The following is a 23,493-nucleotide window of genomic DNA, read 5'->3' as shown; positions in this document are numbered from 1 at the left end:
TATATCTTTTTATACACACACACACACACACACACTCAAAACAAATACTATGTAAAAAGTATCCCAAATTTCTTTCAGTACCTATCTTTTAGAATATAAGAAGGGGTCAGGGTTATTGAGTGGCAATGAGGGGAAAAGAATAATTTAGCTTTCATCTGTAATATTATAAATTAAAATTATTACTTAAAAGCTTTACAAATTTGAGAGGCAGAGAAAGAGAGAGGAATAGAGAGAGAAAGTGAGCATTCCCATCTGCTGTTTCACTCCCCAAATACCCACAAACACCAAGGGTGAATCATGGCAAAACCAGGAGTCAGGAACTCAACCCTGATCTCCCCCAGAGGTAGCAGGAACCCAATTATCTGAGCTATTATTGCTGCCTCCCAGAGTCTGCACTGGAAGAAGCTGGACTCAGGAGGCAGATCCAGGAATTGAACCTAAGTACATGAATATGTGACGTAGGTGTCTTAACCACTAGGAGAAACAGTAACTCCCTTCAATGTTCTAATTATTAAAAAGAATCGACTCCATGAATTACTTAAGTAATTAAACATTTTAATAAAATGGAAAAACCCAAACATAAAAAAATTGCCACATTGCAAAACACATTTTTAAGTGCAGTTAATGATAAACAGAAGAGAACTGATGCTTAGTCTTGAAGGGAAAATAATTTCAGGGACTATTCCTTCTACCATAATTTCCTGACTCAATTTATTCCAAAACCATTAATATTGTTTCACATGACTGAGAAAAGTTGTAATCATCACAGTCCTCAGAAAGGTAGGTAGCCAAATTGTTTTTTTGTTTCTTTGTTTCCCTTCAGGAATATGCTCCAGATTATTAACTTTTGGAGACTTGTAAGGGAAATCCTGATTAGAGTTGAACAACTTAATTCAACAAACATGTATTGAACACATTTAAAAAGCAAACTCATGACAGCATGGAATTACAGCTACAAATACTCCATAGAAGATTAAATAATTCAGTTGCATTACTTGCCTTGCATTTTTAACGCACACACAATTCACCTGGGTTTGGTGGCTAGTATAGTTCATTCTCATTGTGATGGCACTGGGAACATCAGCTGAAACTTCAGGAAGTTGAATGGGCCCTCACCTAAGTGCTGGGCCAAAAAGGCAGGAGCTGTTCATACTGCAGGCATGTACTAAAGACTAAAACTTCTCATTCCACATGATTTTTCTCTATACTAGGTCTTTATGAAATTGAGGTGAAGTTGGCATTGCTGTGGCCAGCATCCTACATACATAGCAACTAGGAATCAATACCTAGGCTCTACCCAAGATCAAATAAATCAAAATTTTGGAGTGTAAAGCCCAGATACAAATTTTTTTAAAAACCTGTCCAGGTGCTTCCAACATATATCCAAAATTCAAAAGCAATGGTTGTGATCCAACACAGACTGGCTTAAAGATTAAGGGTGTGAACTGTTTTTTCTTCTTGAACCAATTCAGCTCTAGATTATGAACTGCTTGGTGGTGCCTTATTCATGGAATCCTTTCCAAATCTCTTAAGAACACAGAAAGTATTGGGGGCAGGGGGAAGGAAGGTATGGAGAAAGAAACATTTTAAAGTATGTTTAGCAGAAAAATCTGTACCATGTCAAAACTCGTTTAGCACACAGGAAATCAGTGAAGAACAAAACAGAAAAGCAGAATTCACCTTAGTTGAGGTTATAACATAAAGGAGAGCATACTGTAGACGAGGTATAACAAAATCATAGTATTTTCCCACAACTTACAGAACAGTAAATAAAAAAAATTAAAGTAATTTTCCAGTGACTTTCAACTGTTTAGGATGCCAATGCTATACCAGATTCCTACACATTCTTAAAAGAAAGCAAAAAATAATGAACTCAAGATAGTTTCTATTCAGAAAACTGCAATTTATAATAAGGTGCACATTTTTAGAGATAAATTTTTAAATTTCTAGTCAAAAATAATTTTTATGCTTCCTAATGGTCATATGAAAAAGATATTTACTTTTTTTAAAAAAAATCACTTACCCTGAGAAAGGAAAAAAAATGTGCAGTAGGCCACATAATTCATAATCTCCACACTTTTCACAATTGTGAATGGCAAGGTAATAGAAGTCTGGTATACTACACTTACTGAGGTTTCCATATACATTACCTTGAATCATTTAAAACAGGTATTGCACTGGACTAGTGGCATTTCTCCGCTACAACTGAAAATAGTTTTAAAATATCATCATTTTTAGTTCTTATACTCATTTACACAAGCAAAATAAAACTTACATTGACTTTGTAGGATCTTTGAGTTCAATTTACAGCAATATATAGGGTAAATATACTCTATTGTTGAAGAAGTTCCATTCAGCAGAAAAAAAAATGTGAAAATTCTCTGCATTCTTCTCGTTAGCTGTGACAAGATACTTGATGAAAGGAAAATGCGGAATTCCATCACAATGGAATATGGAAGGAGCTAGCATTTCCAATCTCTTCCATTACAATTACTCTTTGGATGAAATTTGGAATTACAAGGTTAGCTGAACTCACTAGTGGAAATGAAATGAAGTTCATTCCCTGGGCCAAAAACCCCAAGCAACTGTTGGGAGCAAGAGGGCAATAAGTACAGAAGAAAACAGGTTCACTGCATTGTTATCAAGAATAGGTTTTCCTGATATGTGCTTTGCCTCATTCGTTGGGCTGTTGACCACCATGCCAGTGGTTTCATCCAAACCTGGAGTGGAAAAGAAGCAAGAGAAGTAGAAAACCCAAATGACTTGATTTTAAAAAATTAGTTTTCCTCTCAAAGAGACAATCTTTGAAAAATTCTCAGTGACTTATAAAATGACTTTAGTGGATAATTTATATGATAGGGGACTGTTGATTATAAGAGGTCCCTCTGAACAAATAAGTTTGAACACATTCTCGCGCTATTCTCTCAATGTCTCTGAATTTGCTTCAGAAGTAGAATGGAACACATGGAAAGCAGGGATGGCTTGAAACAGGCAGGCTAGGCCCTCCTACTGGTTTCCCTCCAGGATCAACTACAAGGCCTCTTAGAGTAGGCATTATGTCTGAGCCTTCAGCACTGGATTCAAAGGGTCCAGCATAGTGTTGGCATAAAGGAAGCTCCCATGGTTTGAAAGTTTGTGTCTCTCCAGAATTCATGCAGGAATGTAAGGCCCAACAGAGCCCTCTGGGGAAGTGATTAAATCAAGAGAGCAGAGCCCTCATGAATGATAATGCCTTTAAATAAAAGGATTTAGAGAGCTGCCTTGGCCTCTGCCTTCCTGCCCTGTGAGGATGCAGAGACAAGGTGCTATCTTGGAAGCAGACAATGTGCCTTCAGGAGAACTCATCCTGCTGGTGCCTGGATCTTGGGCTTCTCAGCCTCCAGAACTGAGAGAAATAAATTTCTACTCTTTACAGCAGCATAAATGGCCTAAGATAGTGGCACACAAAGATTCACTAAATGAATTCACTGAATGAATTAATTTCTTCCACTGCCCACTTTTTTTTTTCAATGCACTGAGTGTGAATACAAAGTTCCCTAGCTGGACTCCAACTTAGAATAAAACTCCTTAAAAAACACAAAACACTGTATGTGTATGTGTAGTCATTAATCCGTTAATGTGAATTAAAATCAGATTACTTCCTCCTTAGCAGCTAGATGACATTAATGAAACTTAGGTGACAAACATTCTGATTGGTGGGCAGGGTAGCGAAAGGGCAAGTGGATTAGCTTGGAGCATGAAGAGCACTGGGAGGACTGTCCTTAAGAGACCTTTCCCTAGCCTCTTCATTATGTCAATCAAAGGAGAAAACAAAGTTGGTGAGAGTGTGGGGCAAAGACACCTAACATAATATGTCAGGAGAGCCTCAGAAATAAAGCAGAGATAATTCTGAAAAAATGTGAGTTGGCTTGAGTGGGGTTAAATACTCAAGGGGCAAGAACAGCAAGTGAGATTATCACAGAAGGAGAAAAAGATGTGTGTATATGGTCAGATTAGTATAATAACTATCTCCCCAAATGCCTTAAAAAAACAAATGGATGGAAGGAGATATATTAAAATGACCCAATCCCAAATGCCCTGTTTTCCTGGGATGACTTGCTGGCAAAGCATCTGTTCCCTGTGCTATCATAGCCTTCCCACACAGCTTCTAATTATTGCTCCACAGGGTTAATTCTCTTTCACTTACTGTAATACAAAAGAATAAGCAGCCAGCGCCGTGGCTCAATAGGCTAATCCTCCACCTTGCGGCGCCGGCACACCGGGTTCTAGTCCCGGTCGGGGCGCCGGATTCTGTCCCGGTTGCCCCTCTTCCAGGCCAGCTCTCTGCTATGGCCAGGGAGTGCAGTGGAGGATGGCCCAGGTGCTTGGGCCCTGCACCCCATGGGAGACCAGGAAAAGCACCTGGCTCCTGGCTCCTGCCATCGGATCAGCGCGGTGCGCCGGCTGCAGCGGCGGCCATTGGAGGGTGAACCAACGGCAAAGGAAGACCTTTCTCTCTCTGTCTCTCTCTCTCACTGTCCACTCTGCCTGTCAAAAAAAAAAAAAAAAAAAAAAAAAAGAATAAGCAAACAAAACTGTCGAAGAAACTTTGGCCTATCATTTCTGCTTTCTCAACATGTGTCTTTGGGTTTGTTTCATTATCAGAACTTTTTCCCCCTTTCCTGTATTTCCCCATTTCTTTAAAAAACCAGAAAGTGCTCTTACCAGAAAACTGCATTGTCGCTCCTAAATACGAGTCCACAATTGATCCTAGTAACCCAGCTATACCCCCAAATGCAATAATTGGCCACTGGGGAGCAGATAAGTCTAAATCATTCACAAAAATCAACTGTGTGAGAAAGTATGCAAGGCCCACAAAGGTACCACCAAGGAGACTGGAAGCAAGGCCCACCATGGTGACTCCTCCATTTGTCCCTATGGAAGAAACAAGCATAAAATCAACCGGCTAACAATCAGTAAACACACAAAGTCAAGAAAAGCAACAAAATTTGGAGCTAGGGAAAGGATTCCCTTTAATGCAATCTGCAGACAACAGACTATTGAGAAAATGGTCTTTTCTGCTCAGTAATTCCTATGTCTAAGTCTGGGGAACCTTTTCTTCTGCCAAGGACCATTTGGGTATTCATAAAATCATTCGTGGGGCAGACACAATTATTAACTTAAAAGTTAGCCTCGGCTGGCGTTGCGGCTAACTTGGCTAATCCTCTGCCTGCGGCACTGGCTACCCGGGTTCTAGTCCCCGTTGGGGCGCCGGATTCTGTCCCAGTTGCCCCTCTTCCAGGCCAGCTCTCTGCTGTGGCCCGGGAGTGCAGTGGAGGATGGCCCAAGTGCTTGGGCCCTGCACCCACATGGGAGACCAGGAGAAGCACCTGGCTCCTGCCTTTGGATTGGCGTAGCGCAGCGTCTGCAGCGTGGTGGCCGTAGTGGTCATTTGGGGGGTGAACCAACGGAAGGAAGACCTTTCTCTCTTCTCTCTCTCATTGTCTAACTCTGTCTGTCAAAAAAAGTTACTCTGCTATAGATTTACTAAATTTTACTTCTCACCTGCAGTTGCCTTGGCCAGGCCAGACCAAATGATTTTGCGAGCCAGATGTTTCCCATTCAACTCTTGTTATCTCTTGTGATGAAATAAATGATAAACTAAACCGCTACTCAAGTTAGTTCTCAAATAAAATGAACGTTTTGACAGTTGAAACAACAGATTTTCATTAAAAGCTTTTGGTAGGATGAAACAAAATTTCCATTTGGAGCATTATAGGCTATTTTTTTTTGACAGGCAGAGTGGACAGTGAGAGAGAGAGAGACAGAGAGAAAGGTCTTCCTTTTTCCGTTGGTTCACCCTCCAATGGCCGCTGTAGCCGCTGCGGCCGGTGCACCGCACTGATCTGAAGCCAGGAGTCAGGTGCCTCTCCTGGTCTCCCATGCAGGTGCAGGGCCCAAGCACTTGGGCCATCCTCCACTGCACTCCCAGGCCACATCAGAGAGCTGGACTGGAAGAGGAGCAACCAGGGCAGAATCCGGCGCCCCGACCGGGACTAGAACCCGGTGTGCCAGCGCTGCAGGTGAAGGATTAGCCTATTGAGCCCAGGAGCATTATAGGCTATTAAGTATTTTATTGTTCCCTTTCATTTACTTTCCCACTGATATGTTTGTGAGTCATTCTCTATATTCCTGTATTGTTTATCTAGGTCTGGCTCACATTTCTTGCAAATATTATTTATGATTACCAATTTCATAGTCAAATGCAATTTGCCAATTAAGGAGGCAGAATTCTTAAAAAGATTCTTACATAAGAAAAGCTTAATATTAAGAGGTTTTGTTTTTGCTTTCTGAAGAAACTCAGACTCACCAACAGGAACTTTCTTCCAGGTTGTTATCAGCCTTGGCGGGCTTTTACTCAGAACCGGGCCAACCTCGGAAGCCCAGGTGTCTCCAGCAGAGCAGGCCAGTGCAGCCAAGAGAGACAAACACATCCAGGAAGCAGTGTACTGCTTGGAGAAATCAATTGGGATTTCCCCGGGGCCATTTTCTATCATGAACAGTAGGGCCAGCTCTGTAGGCACGGCTCCATTACAGAACACCTGAACCCAATTCCTTTGCCCTCCTAGAAACAAAGAGATGAAAAGGACATGCATTCTCTTCAGAAGAAAAATCATATACTTACATTTGAAAGTTTAAAAAAAGAAAAAACATGACAAAAAGTATTAAGAAAAATAAAAGTGGTATGGCACTTTTGCCCACATTCTAAATTGTTATTAATAAATCTAGAATAATTAAGGATAGATTCTAGTACTTCTATAATTCTGCTGTTACTTCCTCTTGTGATGAAATAAATGATAAACTAAATTGGGCTACTCAAGTTAGTTCTCACATAACATGAATGTTTTGACAGTCAAAACAACAGATTTTCATTAAAAGCTTTTGATAGGATGAAACAAAATTTCCATTTTGAGTAATGTCATAGATAATTCATTTACCTTCCTTATATTCTGAATCTAGACGCTTCTTTGTTTCTCCTTTCCATTTGGTGAGTTTCGAAGAAGAAAGGAAAAACATCAGCAAAGAGGTAAAGAAACTGTAATTTGCAATGGTTAAGATAAATCCAACCACTAGCCCTGGAAGAAACACACATAAACACAGAATTATACTCATACTTAACCCATATATTAACACTGTTAAAAAATTAATTTTTCCATTTATTTTATCACTATAACCGGAAATGTAAATTTCGAATATATTTGCATTTTTATTAAATCATTACCAAGCAGGAAAGTGAATGACATTTTAACCAAATGGATACTTTTAAGTCATATTTTGATCTTTCAAACAATGCTATATGAATGTAGGAAATTACTTTAGACACACTTTTTATCATCAAGTTACAGAACAGAATAGTAGTGATTTCATTATTACTGAACAACATGTATTCTATATATAATTATACAGTTTTAGTAAAACATTTGATTTCCAAACTAACTGTGGCTCCGACAAGATTATAGAGTTTATCATGTTTATATCTTTTACCTTCTCCTCACAGCTTATTTTTTTTTCCTACTTTATAAAGAAATTCAAAAGAAGATCATGTATTCATGCATGTCAAAAAACTTTCACATGCTTTATTATTGAGTCTCACACACCATGGTGAGGGAGTAGATAGTTTGTCATAGCTAAGTTTTTCTGTACATTCATTAAAATAATTTTAAAACTAATGTGACACTAAAAATGGGGTACGTTGTGTTAATTCTGTACATTCAGAGTTTTACCTCATTAGATTTTGTTCATATTAACAAAAAAGAAAGAAGCAGGTATTTGTTTTTTGATTAATGACCAAAAAACCTACATTTCAATCAGGAAAACAAAGGAAGCTCACATTTCATGAACAGAAGAGAATAAAAAGCAAAGGAAAGATGTGCTGCTGGTATCACAGCAAGGTAGAAAAGGGCTGTTGAAATCAACTGCTAAATTAGTTGAACATGCTTGAGAAAGAACTTTCTGCATGGACTGTGCAAGCAGGGAATTATAATGCCTCTCTCTAGGTAATTTCATAGGCAAAGAACAAATACATGCTGAAATAAGCTTTTTGAAATTCTCAGATAATCCTAAAAAGGTCTTTTGTTAACAAAATTTGAAAAGGTTCTTGTGAAGAAAACTTGGTGGTAAAGGGAGCAAAGAAGTACATCCATCTTTATTACAACAATGATAACTTAATCCCATGAAAATGAATTAAGAATTGAAGTCTAGGGGTTGGTGTTATGGCACAGTGGTAAAGTCGTCACCTGTGAAGCTAACATCCCATATGGGCGCCAGTTCAATTCCTGGCTGCTCCACTTCGAATACAGCTCCCTGTTAATGCGCTGTTAAGCAGCTGAAGATGGCCCAACTCCTTGGGTCCTGTACCCACATGGAAGAACCAGAAGCAGCTCCTGGCATCAGAGCAGCCCAGCTCCAGCTGTGGTAGCCATTTGTGGAGTGAACCAGCAGATGGAAGACCTCTATCTCCTTCTCTGTAAACTCTGTCTTTCAAATAAATAAATAAACCTTTTAAAAAGAATCAAAGTCTAGCTAGTGAAACCAGCCATCTATAAAAATGACAGAAAACAGAAGATAAGTGTTTGACTACAAAAATACAAAAAATTCAATCCAAGAATTCAGATCTTTTAGTGTAGACTATTTTTAGAAGAATTTTGTTTTCCTTTATGACATAGTCCTTTTTGGAAATATAGTCACCCATTTTTAAAAACAGGATGGTTGAGGCCAACAATGTGGCACAGCAGGTAAAGCCACCACCTGCACTGATGGCATCCCATATGGCCATCGGTTCGAGTCCTGGCTGCTCCACTTCTGATCCAGCTCTCTGCTATGGCCTGGGAAAGCAGTAGAAGATGGCCCAAGTGCTTGGGTCCCTGAACCCAAGTGGGAGACCCAGAAGAAGCTCCTGGCTCCTGGCTTCAGATCAGCCCAGCTGTTGTTGGCGGCCATTTGGAGAGTGAACCAGTGAATGGAAGATCTTTCTCTCTGTCTGCCTCTGCCTCTCTGTAACTCTGCTTTTCAAATAAATAAATAAATCTTTAAAAAAAAAAAAAAAACAGGATGCTTTTCACCTTGATGTTTCATAATTAGAATCAGGACAGACATGCTGGACCCTGACACCACATGGGTGATGTTCCATCCTTCTCAGGATGTCACATCTGGAGGCAAGCCTGTTTGCACTGCTGAAATTAATTCTGCTCAGTCACGCTACACGCTACTGTACAATCCCCCAGGATTTGATTAACTTCATTTCATTTAGAGTACGATATGTGTAGAAATCTTAAAACCACGCAAATTTTCTGCCCTCATCAAAGTTGCACCCAATTTAGCCACTTATTTATTTTTGCCTAATATAATCTTTACAGTGATGGTTGCACTCTGATTTTCAACTCCACATTTTCCAGTCAGCTTTTGACATTCTAAAATAAGCAAGATCAGTCTTTCCTTACTGTAACAATCAAGTAAACAAAAATTATTCATTATGTGTATGGACTCAGGAATTCATATATTTTTAAGTATTTATTTATTTGGAAGGCAGAGTTACAGAGAAAAGGAGAGGCAGAGACAGAGAGAGAGGTCTTCCATCCACTGGTTCACTCCCCAGATGGCCGCAATGGCCAAAGCTGTGCTGATCCAAAGCCAGGAGCCAGAAGCTTCTACTGGGTCTCCTACAAGGGTGCAGTGGCCCAAGGACCTGGGCCATCTTCTACTGCTTTCCCAGGCCACAGCAGAGAGTTGGATCAGAAGTGGAGCAGCTGGGACTCGAACCAGCACCCATATGGGATGCCGGCACTGCAAGCAGAGGCTTTACCCTCTATGCCACAGTGCTGGCTCCCTTTTTTTTTTTTCTTTTTTTTTCGTAATAGCCTATGTTATTGTACTTAGTTGTTAGCACTTAAATTGTCCCAGATCTCGACAAAGGAGTGGGAAACCCAGAAGCAGCTCCCGGCTTCAGATCATCCCAGCTCCAGCTATTGTAGCTATTTGGGGAGTGAACCAGCAGATGGAAGACCTCTCTCTCTGCATCTGCCTCTCCATAACTCTTTCAAATAAATAAATCTTTATATGTATACATAAAAAAACCTAGCTTTTCTGCCCTTGTGACACAACCCTACCACTTTCTGGGTGTGTGGGGGAGCATTTCCTTTCTGTGTCACTGTCCACATTGCCTGCTGTTATCCTTAGTTTTTTTTTTTTTTTTTTTTAAAGACTTATTTATTTTACTCAAAAGTCAGAGTTACAGAGAGAGAGAAGGAGAGGCAGAAAGACAGAGGCCTTCCATGTGTTGGTTCACTCCCCAATTGGCTGCAATGGCCGGAACTGTGCCAATCTGAAGCTAGGAGCCAGGAGCTACTTCCAGGTCTCCCATGTGGGTGCAGAGGCCCAAGGACTTGGGCCATCCTCCACTGCTTTACCAGGCCACAACAGAGAACTGGATCGGAAGTGGAGCCGCTGGAATGGGAACCAGTGCCCACATGGGATGACAGCACTGCAGGCGTTGGCTTTACCCACTATGCCACAGTGCTGGCCCCAGTTTTTCTCTTTTACTTACTACTACAAGCTATTTCACCTGACTTACTACTATGTGGTTGACAATTTTTCTCTGTTAATTCTCAACATATATATATATTCTGTTCTGCTAAATAATTTCATTAAATAAGAATCTTTTAAATAAAAATTGATATTATAATATAATCAATATTAAATAATGGTTTATTTCAGACAGTTTAAAAAAATCTTGGATTTTCTGGCTATCTCAGCTATGTCTAAAGTTTTAGATTAGTAACTGCTATTTCCTGTTCATATCTATTCTATCTCTCCACTCTGCCCTGTGAACCTCTAATGATCATTGATAAGAGGTTCAAATATAAGAAATAGGTGCTCCCAAAAGCCTAGAACAGGTAAATTCCATCCCACACAGATGTGATCTGGTGAGAAAAATACAATTCATAAATGTCTGATAGTAAAAGATGAGTTATACCCTAAATTCCAACTAAGGTCTCCTTAGTAATCTCTGGGAGTCAACAAAGAGGAAGGTAGGGATAGAATTTCATATTAATAAACAAATCTATGTTTCACACATAACAAAACTACAAAAAAACTATGGGAATAAAAAGAAGGCTGGTTAGCCCAAAATGTAGACAGTGAAGGCCAAGAGAACCAGAGGCTGAAAGACATGTTGAACCCTGTCCAAGGGAGGAGACCCTTTGACCTGTGCACTTGCGTTACTGTTTCTCAGACTTTGTACTCAACAAAGCAACATTTCTCAAGTGGCCCGACTACAGGAACAGGGCATGCCCGAAAAGTGAGTTTCTATTCCAGTCTTCCTGGTAGTTCCACATTAAATCAGACTAATAAAGTGCCATCCTGGCTCATACATTAACCTCTTATGACAATGAGCAACACTAAGCCGGTTTTCTTGGCTCTTATCAGCTCTGGGTATCTGAGCAGGTGAGGTTTCTACTTCAGGAGACTAACACCAGATGTGAACTGTGGCGGCTAAAAAGAGGTCAGGCAATCTGTGAGACCCTGAAGAGCCCACCAACCATTGGCCTTTCCTGGCAACACCTTCTTTTCCTAGGCTCCTCTCTTATCCTTACAGCATAGTCTTACAGCCCTTCTGGGGGGATCACATGAATTCACACTTACTTATTATGTCTCCCCTGATTAGAAATATAAGCTCTGGGGCCAGAGCTTTGGCATAGTGGGTAAAGCCACCACCTGCCAGTGCCGGCATCCCATACGGACACCTGTTCGAGCCCCGGCTCCTCCACTTCCCAACCAGCTTTCTGCTATGGCCTGGGAAAGCAGTGAAAGATGGCCCAAGTCCTTGGGCACCTGCACCAGCGTGGGAGACCCAGAAGCTCCTGGCTTCGGATCAGCGCAGCTCCAGCCATTACAGCCAATTGGGGAGTGAACCAGCAGATGGAAGAACTAACTCTCTCTCTCTCTCTCTCTGCCTCTCCTTCTCTATGTAACTCTTTCAAATAAAATAATTCTTTAAAAAAAAAGAAATATAAGTTCTATCACAGCAAGATTTCCACTGCATTTACTATTAAAATCCTATGTGCACAGGACAGTGCCAGCACACAGGAGACCCTCAGTAAATATGTATTAAAAATGAATGTGGGGCTGGTGTTCTGACATAATTAGTAAAGCCACTACCTGTAATGCTGGCATCCTATATGGACACTGCCTGGTTTGTGGCTGCTCCACTTCATTTTTTTTTTAAGATTTTATTTACTTATTTGAAAGGCAGAGATAGAGATAGAGAGGGGGAGAGACAGAGAGAAAGGTCTTCCATCCACTGGTTCACTCCCTAAATGGCTGTAACATCCAGAGCTGAAGCCAGGAGCCAGGTCTCCCACAAGAGGGCAGGGGCCTAAGGACTTGGGCCATCTTCTATTGCTTTCCCAGGCCATAGCAAAGAGCTGGGAAAGAAGTGGAGGGTGCTGGGACTCCAATGCACCCATATGGGATGCCAGCACTGCAGGCCAGGGCTTTAACCTACTGCACCACAGCACAGGCCCCCTGCTCCACTTCTAATCCAGCTCCCTTGTGATGGCCTGGGAAAGCAGTGGAGATGATCCAAGTACTTGGGCTCTTGCACCCTTATGGAAGACCTGAATGAAGCTCCTGGCTCCTGGCTCAGCTCTGGCCAGGCAGTTGGTGAGTGAACCAGAGGATAGAAGATGTTCATTCATTCATTTTCCCTCCCTCCCTCCCTCCCTCTCTATAACTCTGACTTGCAAGTAAATAAATCTTATTTAAAAGATAAATGAAAAAAATGGTGAAACAGTAAACCTTTGGGTCTTAGTAAATAAAATTAAATTTAAATTTGCTGGTGACAACTAACCACAAAAAAGGAAACCTGCTGAAATGAAAGGGACACTAAGAGAAACAGTGACTTGATCAGCCCTTGTCCTGACTGTTGATATACAATTTAATACTTTATCCCTTTTAGTATTTTTTTGTTCTAGTTAATAATATTGGTTTAACTCTATAATTAACACACATTTATTCTTAGGTGTTGAAATTTAACTGAAAAGTGATCCCTGTTAATATAAGAGTAGGAGTAAGAGAGAGAAGAGATGTACAATTTGGGACATGCTCAACTGGACTAGCCCCAATGGTGAGGTTAGAAATGTGCCAGGGGATTCCAATACAATCCCATCAAGATTGCATGTACCAATGCCATCTCACCATCAATTTCAGTTCACAACTGATCACACTGATAGGTCTAAGAGTCAAAGGTATCACACAAACAAGACTAGTCTCTGCAAATACTAACTGATAGAATAAAAAAGGGAGAGAATGATCCAACATGGGAAGTGGGATACACAGCAGACTCATAGAATGGCAGATGTCCTAAAGAGCACTCTGGCCTCAGAATCAGCCCTTAAGGCATTCGGATTTGGCTGAAGAGCCCATGAGAGTATTTTAGGCATGGAAAGCCAAGACACTCTGGCAAAAACAAACAAACAAACAAACAAAAACAAAACAACAAAAAAAAAAACCCTAAATGAAAGATCTCTGTAAGTGAGATCCCAGTGGAAAGAACGGGCCATCAGAGAAGGAGGTGCCTTTCTCTGAAGGGAGGAGAGAACTTCCACTTTGACTATGACCTTGTCTAAATAAGATTGGAGTTGGCAAACTCAAAAGGCTTCCATAACTCATGACAACAGCCTCAGGTGATTACTGACGCCATAAACAAGAGTGTCAAATTGTTAAGTCAACAACTGGAGTCACTGTGTATTTACTCCTCATGTGGGATCTCTGTCCTTAATTTGTTGTCCAATGTGAAGTAATGCTATAACTAGTACTGAAACAGTATTTCACACTTTATGTTCTGTGTGGGTGCAAACTGATGAAATCTTTACTTAATATATACTAAATCAATCTTTTGTATATAAAGATAATTGAAAATGAATCTTGATGTGAATGGAATGGGAGAGGGAGTGGGAGATGGGAGGGGTGCGGGTGGGAGGGAAGTTATGGGGGGAAAAAGCCATTGTAATCCATTAACTGTGCTTTGGAAATTATATTTACTAAATAAAAGTTTTTAAAAAAATTTGTCAAGTCAAAAGATTGATAATGAATTGTGCACATTTAACAGGTTCTCAGGAAAACTTCCAGTGACTAGATAGGACAATGTATTAAATAATGAGGAGACAACATGCCTTGGAATACATTACCTACACAGTACTTCAGTTTATAAGCACTTTGCCCACATACTCCCTTGTGTAACTTCTCCTTATTTTAGGATTATTCTGTCTGCAGGAGACCAGAATCCTCCCTTTTGGGGTATACATTAAGCAATGCTTCATCCCCTCCCCTTTCTTTCAACACAGAAGGAAGTGTTTCTGCAACATGGAGGGCTCTAAACACTCAAAACCAGAAGGAGTTCTGTAACTCTTACCTCTCTTCACAATCCAAAACCAAGATGTGGGAAACAGTAGGAAAACTACTTTTGACTGTGAGCCGTAGTGAAAGAAAAACATTTATAGTAACTACATTTATAAAATACTTGTTAATATGTGCCAGGCATGGATGACGCCTTAGGGTCTCTCCATTCTAGATTTACACTATTATGCCTTTCCATTTTACTGATGGGAAAAGTACAACATGGAGAGTTGAAACGATTTGCAGTCATACTCTAGGACAGTATTTCCAAGTACAGTGATATACTCTGATATCACTACATGTGCCCTATAATTTTTTTTTTTTTGACAGGCAGAGTGGACAGTGAGAGAGAGAGACAGAGAGAAAGGTCTTCCTTTTGCCATTGGTTCACCCTCCAATGGCCGCTGCGGCCGTCGCACTGCGCTGATCTGATGGCAGGAGCCAGGTACTTATCTGGTCTCCCCATGGGGTGCAGGGCCCAAGCACTTGGGCCATCCTCCACTGCACTCCCTGGCCACAGCAGAGGGCTGGCCTGGAAGAGGGGCAACCAGGACAGAATCCGGCGCCCCGACCGGGACTAGAACCCGTTGTGCCGGTGCCACAAGGCGGAGGATTAGCCTAGTAAGCCACGGCGCTGGCCCACTATAATGTTTTATCTTAAAGGGAAGAAAGTTCTAAACAGCAAGATACTAAGATTTCATAGAATGAAATGATAAGTAGGTGCCATATGGGCACCAGTTCTAGTCCCGGCTGCTCCATTTCTGATCCAGCTCCCTGCTGATGGCCTGGTAAAGCAGTAGAAGATGGCCTGAGTGTTTGGACTTCTGTACCCACATGGGAGACCCAGAAGAATCTCCTGGCTCCTGGCTGCTGGCTTCATATCAGCTCAGCTTCAGCTGCTGAGGCCATTTAGGAAGTGAATCAGCAGATGGAGGACCTCTCTGTCTCTCCCTCTCTGTCTGTAACACTGCCTCTTAAGTAAATAAACAAATATTTAAAAAAAAAAAAAGGGAGGCAAAAGTATAGGATATACTTTGGCCCTCAAGGGGTTTTATAATATAATGGGGGTCCTTTAGTCTCAAGCAAGTCAAGAGGCATATTACAGTATCTGGCTACTTTTGAGATACATGTATAGTTTTTTAAAGATTGATTGATTTAAAAGGCAGAGTTACAGAGAGGCAGAGACTGAGAGAGAGAGAAGTCCTCCATCCACTGGTTCACTCCCTAAATGGCCACAATGGCAAGGGCTGGTCTAGACTGCAGCCAGCAGCCAGGAGCTTCCTCCAGGTCTCCCGCATGGATGCAGGGGCCCAAGAACTTGGGCCATCTTCCACTGCTTTCCCAGGCCATAGCAGAGAGCTGGATCAGAGTGAAGCAGCTGGGACTCCAACCAGCACCCACATGGGATAACGGCACTGCAGGCAGTGGCTTTACCTGCTATCCACAGCACGGGCCCCGAGATACATGTGTTTTTGCTACCTGACTCTAGAACTATCAGTTACTACAGAAAACAGGAAGTTAACAACATACATCTATACACTGCCATTTGATTATGTCCACCTTTTTAGGACTGATTGCAAAGTAATAAGTTTATCAGGTCGAATCATATTCAGTGTGTCTCATTAAGTCCTAAACCACATAATCTTTCTGAGTGGAAATGCTTCATTCAACCTTTTTTTTTTTTTTTTTTTTGACAGGCAGAGTGGACAGTGAGAGAGAGAGAAAGGTCTTCCTTTGCCGTTGGTTCACCCTCCAATGGTTGCCGCGGCCAGTGCACCGCGCTGATCCGAAGGCAGGAGCCAGGTGCTTTTCCTGGTCTCCCCATGGGGTGCAGGGCCCAAGCACTTGGGCCATCCTCCACTGCTCTCCCTGGCCACAGCAGAGAGCTGGCCTGGAAGAGGGGCAACTGGGACAGAATCCGGCGCCCCGACCGGGACTAGAACCTGGTGTGCTGGCGCCGCTAGGTAGAGGATTAGCCTATTGAGCCATGGCGCTGGCCCAATGATAAACAAATTTGTATGCTACATTAGAAATGTTTCTTAGTTTTTGAAATTTTGAGAGAACACAAATGCGAGGCAATGTACAACTTTATGATTATCTAGTACATATAACATGATTTGTAGTCTCATATATCATAGTCCCCCTCATCCAAGGAGAATATGTTCCAACACTCCCAATGGATTCCTGAAAAGACTGATCATAACAAATCCTACTTTTTTCCCCTATACTTAGGATAAAGTTTAATTTATAAATTAAGTGCAGTGGGAGTGGAAGTTTAGCCTAGGAGTTAAGATGCTCAAATTCCACAATGGAGGATCCGGGTTCAATTCCTGGTTCCAGCTTCTGATTCCAGTTTCCTTCTAATGCAGACATTGGAAGGTAGAGGGGATGTCTCAAATAATTGGGTTCCTGCCACCCACATGAGAGACCTGCATTGAATTCCTGCCTCCCAGCTCTGGCTCCAGCCAAGACTGAATAGCTGCAGGTATTTGGGGAGTGAACTAGTGAATGGAAGCTCTCTCTCTCCCTCACTCTCTCTGTCTCCCTCTTTAATACATTTTAAAAAAAAACAAAACAATTATGTCAATATACTGTAATAAAAGTTGCATGAATGTGGTCTTTCCTCCTCTCTGGAATTTTCCACTTAATATTTTGAAACTGTAAATACAGTTAACAAAGAGTGGGAAAGCATATCTGCGGATTGGGGGCTGGGGGTTTTTACTGCATTCAGAATTTAGAAAGCATGAGTGAAACCTGCACTGTGGCTTTGCAGGTAAAGCCACTGCCTGCAAGAAAACCTGCATAACAAAAATGATTATTTTAGAATCCGGCTGTGGTGCTGTGGCGCTGTGGCATAGTAGGCTAAGCCTCCGCCTGCAGCGCTGGCATCTCATATTGGTGCCAACTAGGGTCCTGGTTGCTCCATTTCCAATCCAACTTCCAACTAACAGGCCTGGAAAAAGCAGCAGAGGATGGCCCAAGTCCCTGGGTCCCTGAACCCATGTGGGATACCTGGATGAAGCTCCTGGCTCCTGGCTTGAGATCGGCCCCGCTCTGGCCATTGCAGCCAATTGGAAAGTGAACCAGTGGATTGAAGATCTCTCTCCCCCGCCTTCCCACCCCCATCTCTAAGTCTGCTTCTCAAATAAATCAATCTTAAAAAAAAAAAAAAAAAGTGTGAGCTTAAATTGTATAAGCAAACATTTATTATACAGCTATTTTAAACATTCAAATGAAAACATACCTCCGAGAGCCCCACTGTGATCCAGACTTTTCTTTTTAATGCCATTAGAGACGATCAGAACAGGAACAACAACAGAAAACAGCCAACGCCAAGGAGAAATAGGTCGCAAATTACCTGAAGGATTAGAAAGGTGGAGCACAAATTGTGTGAAGTCTGGATAGATTAGTCCTAGCAGTAGGCTTTGATAACTGCTTTTTGGATTAAAATAGTACCATAAATATGGAAACCAAGATTAGTCACCACAGTCAAATACTGAGGCTGAGATGTATATTTTCAGAAGGGGCAATCTTACTGAGAAACAGTAACATAATATATGTTACTGTTTTAAGTTTTAAGAACTGGGGATGAGAGAAGATTCTTGCTGGTGTCAGTATTAACTTGAACTACACAGAATAAGCCAGTAAGCTGAAATGTGCCCCTGGGGCCAGGCCCCTGATACAAAAGAATGCAGGGGATACAGTGTGCTATGGCGCTGAAGGTAAAGCCACCGCCTGCAGTGCCGGCATTCCACATGCACGTGGGTTTGAGTCCTGGCTGCTCCACTTCTGATCCAGCTCTCTGCTATGTCCTGGGAAAGCAGTGGAAAATGGCCCAAGTGCTTGGCACCCTGCACCCGCGTGGGAGACCTGGAAGAAGCCCCTGGCTCCTGGGTTCGGATCGGCGCAGCTCCAGCCGTTGCAGCCAATTGGGGAGTGAACCAGTGAATGGAAGACCTCTCTCTCTGCCTCTTCCTCTCTCGGTGTAATTCTGACTTTCAAATAAATAAATAAACCTTTAAAAAAAAAAAGAACAATTTACAGCTAATTATAATGATGGGTATTTCAAACTTGGGTATTTGGAGATTTTAAATGAACCCGTGCTTCTTCCTTTCCCGGAAAGGAGGCACATATTAAGTTTCAAGGACTACAGCGAACAAACTCGTTTCTTAAGAGAATCTAATTACTGTATTTCTGTCAGATAGGCTTTTCTAAATCAAGTAAGATGTCTCGATACACACCTCATTCAATGGTTAGAAGCAGGTTTTTTTCAATGGTTCTATCTAACTCACAGATGTTTGGTTTGGCTGGCACAGCATTTCCAAACAATTTAAAGATTAGGCTATTTCATATAAAGATCTAGGCCCTTGGTTTGTTTTAAAAACTGAAAGCTCTGGTAGAACTAACTAAAAGTGAAGAGAGGCCACCTTCTTCAGACTCCACAGCTTTCCTGTTTGAAGTCCCTGCCACTCACAGCAAAGACAAACGTGAACTGCTGCATGTGTCCATGTTTCTATCAAAAACATGAAAACAGCACACAAAAAGGGCCAAATGCCCAATACAAGTGGGAAAAATCCCATTTCTGAGAGTGAAAACCATTGCTGAGTTTCATATGCAAAAACCTGTATCCCCTGCATTCTTTTGTATCAGGGGCATGGCCCCAGGGGCACATTTCAGTTTACTGGCGTATTCTATTTAGTTCAAGTTAATACTGACACCAGCAAGAATCTTCTCATCCCCATGATCCCACCCCTTACTGCAAAGCACTCTGAATGAACAGCCCCGAGGGCTTCTGGAACCTGGAAAACACCAACTGGATTACTCACTCATATGTCTCTCTGCAAAAGGACACAGGTCTGTAAAAAATCACTTCTGAAAGTTTCCTTTTTACCTTTTCCTTTGTTGTGAACTGAAGGGTATTGTTTTCAGAGAGGTACCACAGCAGTGTGCACAGGCTTATGCTCTGAGAACACCCTAAATTTATGCAAAGTGCTTCAGGTTTTAAAAGAAGTCTATTCTTCTGAAGTGACCAAAACACAAGTCATTCAAAGTGCCAAATGTAAACATTATATTGTCTTTTTGTAGTTTTTATAGGATACGTGAAACTGATATATTTTTATTCATAATTAAAATCTCACTGTAATTACTTTACAAAACTGCATTGCACCTCACTTGTTAAAGACATAAAACATTAAGACATCTTGTATAGGTGTAAGTATTCTAACAAAAAAAAATTTATTCAAAGCTTCAAAATGTTCAAGGCACCGTTTCTATGTTACCAAGCTAGGGAAGCCTCATTCAGGTTGTGGAAGTTAACACAACCATTCAGGACAAAATGAGTTTTGGATTTTACAGTCATACCATTTCAAATTCCACCAGATTACAGAAAAACACAGAACATTCACACTTACCATAGTAGGTGCTTGCCGTCATTGACATAATCCAGAAAGCCAAAGAAATGCAAATGATCAGGCTCAATATAACTATATTTGTTATCATCTTGACGTATCTTTCGCATATATTGTCGTCAAGATCTGTCATGGAAAACAAGACACGAGCACCTGAGGGATGAAACAGACGGCGTTTCTGAAAAAAAGAGTCATTGGAGTTGCTGGCGAAACACTCGTTTAGAAGCAAACACAGACGCCGTCTTCCACCGACCAAACACGAAGAGAACAGTATCAGGTTAAACTCGGCTGGCGGTGGTTAAGGCATCGCCGGAAAAGCAGAGCGCATCCCGCGCGAAGCCCGAGGCCGGCTCCCGGCTGCCGAGCTCTCCACACCTGAACCTCGAGACCAGGAAGCAGACAGGAGAAGCCGCGGCAGCCAATCGGTGCGCCCGAGGCCCGCGGGCTCCGCCCCCAGCGGCCCCGGTCTGCCCGCCCCACCCCAGCTACCGGTCGGGCCTCCCCAGAGCTCCACGCGCTGACGGGCCGCGTGGGCCTTCGAACCTGGGCAAGTCTCGGGAGACTGCCCGCCTGGCCGAGCGTGGTCCCGCCCGGAGAGCCACCCCCGGGCCCGGGGCTGAGACCCCCTGGAGCCCAGTGCGCGTCCCGCAGCACCGCCACCGCTCGCGCGCATGCGCCGCGGCCGCCCGCGCTCCCGGCGCAGCTTACGTGAGCATTTAAAGGGCAAGCTGGCGATGCTGGGTCCACCGCGGGACTGCGGGCACGCGGGTGTGCGGCGCTGGCAGTAATGCTCTCCGTAGTCCAGGCTTCTGGAAACCTAGGTCCTTGCGGTTGTGGGACGTCCTAAGTGCCAAGAAATGAAACCACCACCAGGGTAGTAACAGGATAACGAAATGAAGTGAGTTTAGACCCAGTTAAGTCCGTTACATGCATATTTGAATACTTTTTAATCTATGAGGGGTTCATACCAAATGTTACGGATTTGGGGAGGAATGTAGGGGATAAATTGTAATTTAAAACATCTTAGTACCTATAATGGGCCAGATTTTGCTGGCTGCTGGAAAACAAAAAAGATAAAGCTAAATATAGTTACTGCTACGGAGCCCTCACATAATTGTCACTTGTCCATCTCTTACATCGCAGATATCTGTCGCCACATCCCTCATGTTTAAAGTCTATGCATTCAATTAATTGAGTTAGAAAGCCAAACGTCTTGTTACCGTTAACAGTCCAAGCATTGTGACTGCATGCTTTATTTGAATTTTGTGCGCTTGATTAACAGTAAATAAACGATATTATCTTGTATTTCTGGAAATTTTCAGTCAATTGCTGACAGCGTTAAGTGTTTCAGGGGCCCACGCTGTGGGTAAAGCCGCAGCCTGCAGTGCCGGCATCCTATATGGACGCGGGTTCCAGTCCCGGCTGCTTCACTTCCGATCCAGCTCTCTGCTATGGTCTGGGAAAGCAGGGGAAGATGCCCAAGTCCTTGGGCCCCTGCCACAGCATGGGAGACCGTGAAGAAGCTCCTGGCTCCTGACTTTGGAAGGGCTGGATTCCAGCTGTGGCGGCCATCTGGGAAGTGATCCAGTGGATCGAAGACCTCTCTCTCTGCCTCTGCGTCTCTGTAACTCTGCCTTTCCAAATAAATAAACCAACCAACCAACCAACCGGGTTCTAGTCTTGGTTGGGGCGCCGGTTCTGTCCTGGTTGCTCCTCTTCCAGTCCAGCTCTCTGCTGTGGCCCGAGAGTACAGTGTTGGATGGCCCAGGACTATTTGTCCTTAACAATTGCAAAAAGCATTTACTGTTTACTAGAAAAAATTATCAGTTGGGGCAGGCGCTGTGGCGCAGCAGGTTAATGCCCTGGCCTGAAGCACTGGCATCCCATATGGGCGCGGGTTGGAGACCTGGCTGCTCTACTTCCAATCCAGCTCTCTGCTATGGCCTGGGCAGTACAAGATGGCCCAAAGTCCTTGGGCCCCTGCACCCACGTGGGAGACCTGGAAGAAGCTCCTGGTTCCTGGATTTGGATCGGCACAGCTCTGGCTGTTGTGGCCATCTGGGGAGTGAACCATTGGATGGAAGACCTCTCTCTCTCTCTCTCTCTCTCTCTCTCTCTCTCTCTGCCTCTCCTCTCTGTGTGTAACTCTTTCAAATAAATAAATAAATCTTTAAAAAAATTTATCAGTGGATTCTATGTACAGTGCTTCTGAATCTAACCCAAAGTTTACATCTCCTGAAATCTGCTAATGAATTTCATACATAGTTCACCCCCGAGGCTAAAAAAAAAAAAAAAAAATCACAACACACAGTCTTTCTCTTGGAGAAATAAAGAGCATGGACAGTTACATTCTAATAAGACGACTTTAGCCATGTTACACATCAAAAAGGACGCAGGAGAAACGCACTTCTGTCATGGTAGTATGTTTAGGGGTCACACAAGGAGATTGCTAAGTGACCAACCTAAGGGAAGCACATTTGTAAAGATTTGGTTGTAGAAGAGCAGTACAACAGAAATTTTAAGTTAAAGATGACAAAGTTTAGAATAATTGCTAAAGTTTCTAAAACTGACCACCAGAAGTAGGTACATACCTCCCTGTGTTCTTGACATTAAACCCAAAGATTTTATTTATTTATAATTTTGGAGCATAAATTTTGAACAGCTAAGTAGCAATTTGAAGACTGAGTTGTTCTCTCAATTCATACTGAAGGGCATTAGGGAGCAAGCGGAAAACAGTGAGGGCAGTAGTTTTTCCCATACCCTTAAGGATAAGGACCATGTTTGTTGTGTTCATTTTGGTTTGCCCAATGTTTCTTAGTAAATGTTAAGATAGTATTTCTTGAATTATTAAAAACACTATTTTAATAACCAGAAAAAATCACATTCTCACTTCCTGTTTGCTATTAAAATAATGCTTTGATAATCACATCTAAATTTTTGTGTGAGCCTCAAATTACTCTCAGGAAAGACTATTACAGAGAGTCTTTATAGCCCCTCGTATCCAGTCTAGACTGCATAACCTGTATTTAAGACAGTGAAAATAAACAGTAATTCTCATTTAGATATAACTTGAGCAATAAAAGTAAAAATACTTCCCCTTCAAGGCTTTCATTATATTTACTTGGTTTACAATTTGCTTCATTTTAGGGAGGAGTCCTTGTAGAAGTCTTTTTGGGAGTTATTTAGCAGGAAGGACTCCCACAGAAATTTTTGTGCAGTTTTTTGAAATAACAGACATGACAGTAATTTCCTAGGAGAAAAGTTTTTAATATCAACATTCTTGGAATACATTTTTAAGAATACAATATGTAACTTTAATATACACTACAAAATCCTTAATTTTAGAAATTTCCAACTAAATACCAAAAGAATCCCACATGAACCATTTTCTTCTATTTTACCAAAATTAATATTAACCCGTATTCTAACATTGAGAAGAGATAAAAATACCAACATTATGAAGTCCACCTAGAAAATATCAACAGTGACCTCAGATGTTACCTTTATGTATTCTATCTTGTTTTTTGGGACACATGATTTGTCCTATTTTTAAAACATGATCCATATGTTAAATGGAGGGTTAACTATAGAGGGCAGAGATTTGGAGACAGACCCGTGTTCAGTTCAGAACTTTCTAGATCACAAGCTATTT

The 23,493-nt window shown here is 42.0% G+C and overlaps 2 protein-coding genes and 1 long non-coding RNA gene across 5 annotated transcripts in view; 1 reads left to right on the top strand and 2 right to left on the bottom strand.

Moving 5' to 3' along the window:
• Positions 1 to 534: 534 nt before the first annotated feature.
• On the bottom strand, positions 535 to 20,682 carry TMEM19 (transmembrane protein 19). 2 transcript variants are annotated; one of them, XM_070052637.1, is made up of 7 exons: positions 20,550 to 20,682; positions 19,845 to 19,994; positions 17,678 to 17,791; positions 6,978 to 7,115; positions 6,350 to 6,604; positions 4,705 to 4,914; positions 535 to 2,720 (listed from the first exon to the last, which is right to left on the bottom strand). In XM_070052637.1, exons 2-7 carry the CDS (start codon positions 19,972 to 19,974, stop codon positions 2,557 to 2,559), a joined length of 1,011 nt encoding a protein of 336 aa, XP_069908738.1. In that variant the 5' UTR covers positions 19,975 to 19,994; positions 20,550 to 20,682; the 3' UTR covers positions 535 to 2,556. The 2 variants fall into 2 exon arrangements, with proteins under 2 accessions (XP_069908738.1, XP_002711380.2); XM_002711334.5 differs by lacking the exon at positions 20,550 to 20,682 and adding an exon at positions 20,385 to 20,534.
• On the top strand, positions 20,541 to 21,508 carry LOC138844396 (uncharacterized). The gene is made up of 2 exons (XR_011380165.1): positions 20,541 to 20,739; positions 21,193 to 21,508. It is a non-coding gene; the product is annotated as an uncharacterized lncRNA (long non-coding RNA).
• The window catches only part of THAP2 (THAP domain containing 2), an 18,171-nt gene continuing 15,257 nt past the window's right edge, over positions 20,580 to 23,493 (bottom strand). Inside the window, exon 4 of one of the 2 annotated variants that reach the window (XR_007919501.2) lies at positions 20,580 to 20,684. The gene's annotated coding sequence lies outside the window, so the exon portion shown is untranslated. Of the gene's footprint in view, positions 20,685 to 22,962; positions 23,092 to 23,493 lie in introns of those variants that run through there. The other variant, XR_007919500.2, reaches the window with a different exon arrangement.

The sequence above is a fragment of the Oryctolagus cuniculus genome, chromosome 11 (genome assembly GCF_964237555.1).
Source record: "Oryctolagus cuniculus chromosome 11, mOryCun1.1, whole genome shotgun sequence".
In the NCBI taxonomy this organism is placed as follows: domain Eukaryota; kingdom Metazoa; phylum Chordata; class Mammalia; order Lagomorpha; family Leporidae; genus Oryctolagus; species Oryctolagus cuniculus.
This window is presented reverse-complemented; position numbering and strand designations above follow the sequence as displayed.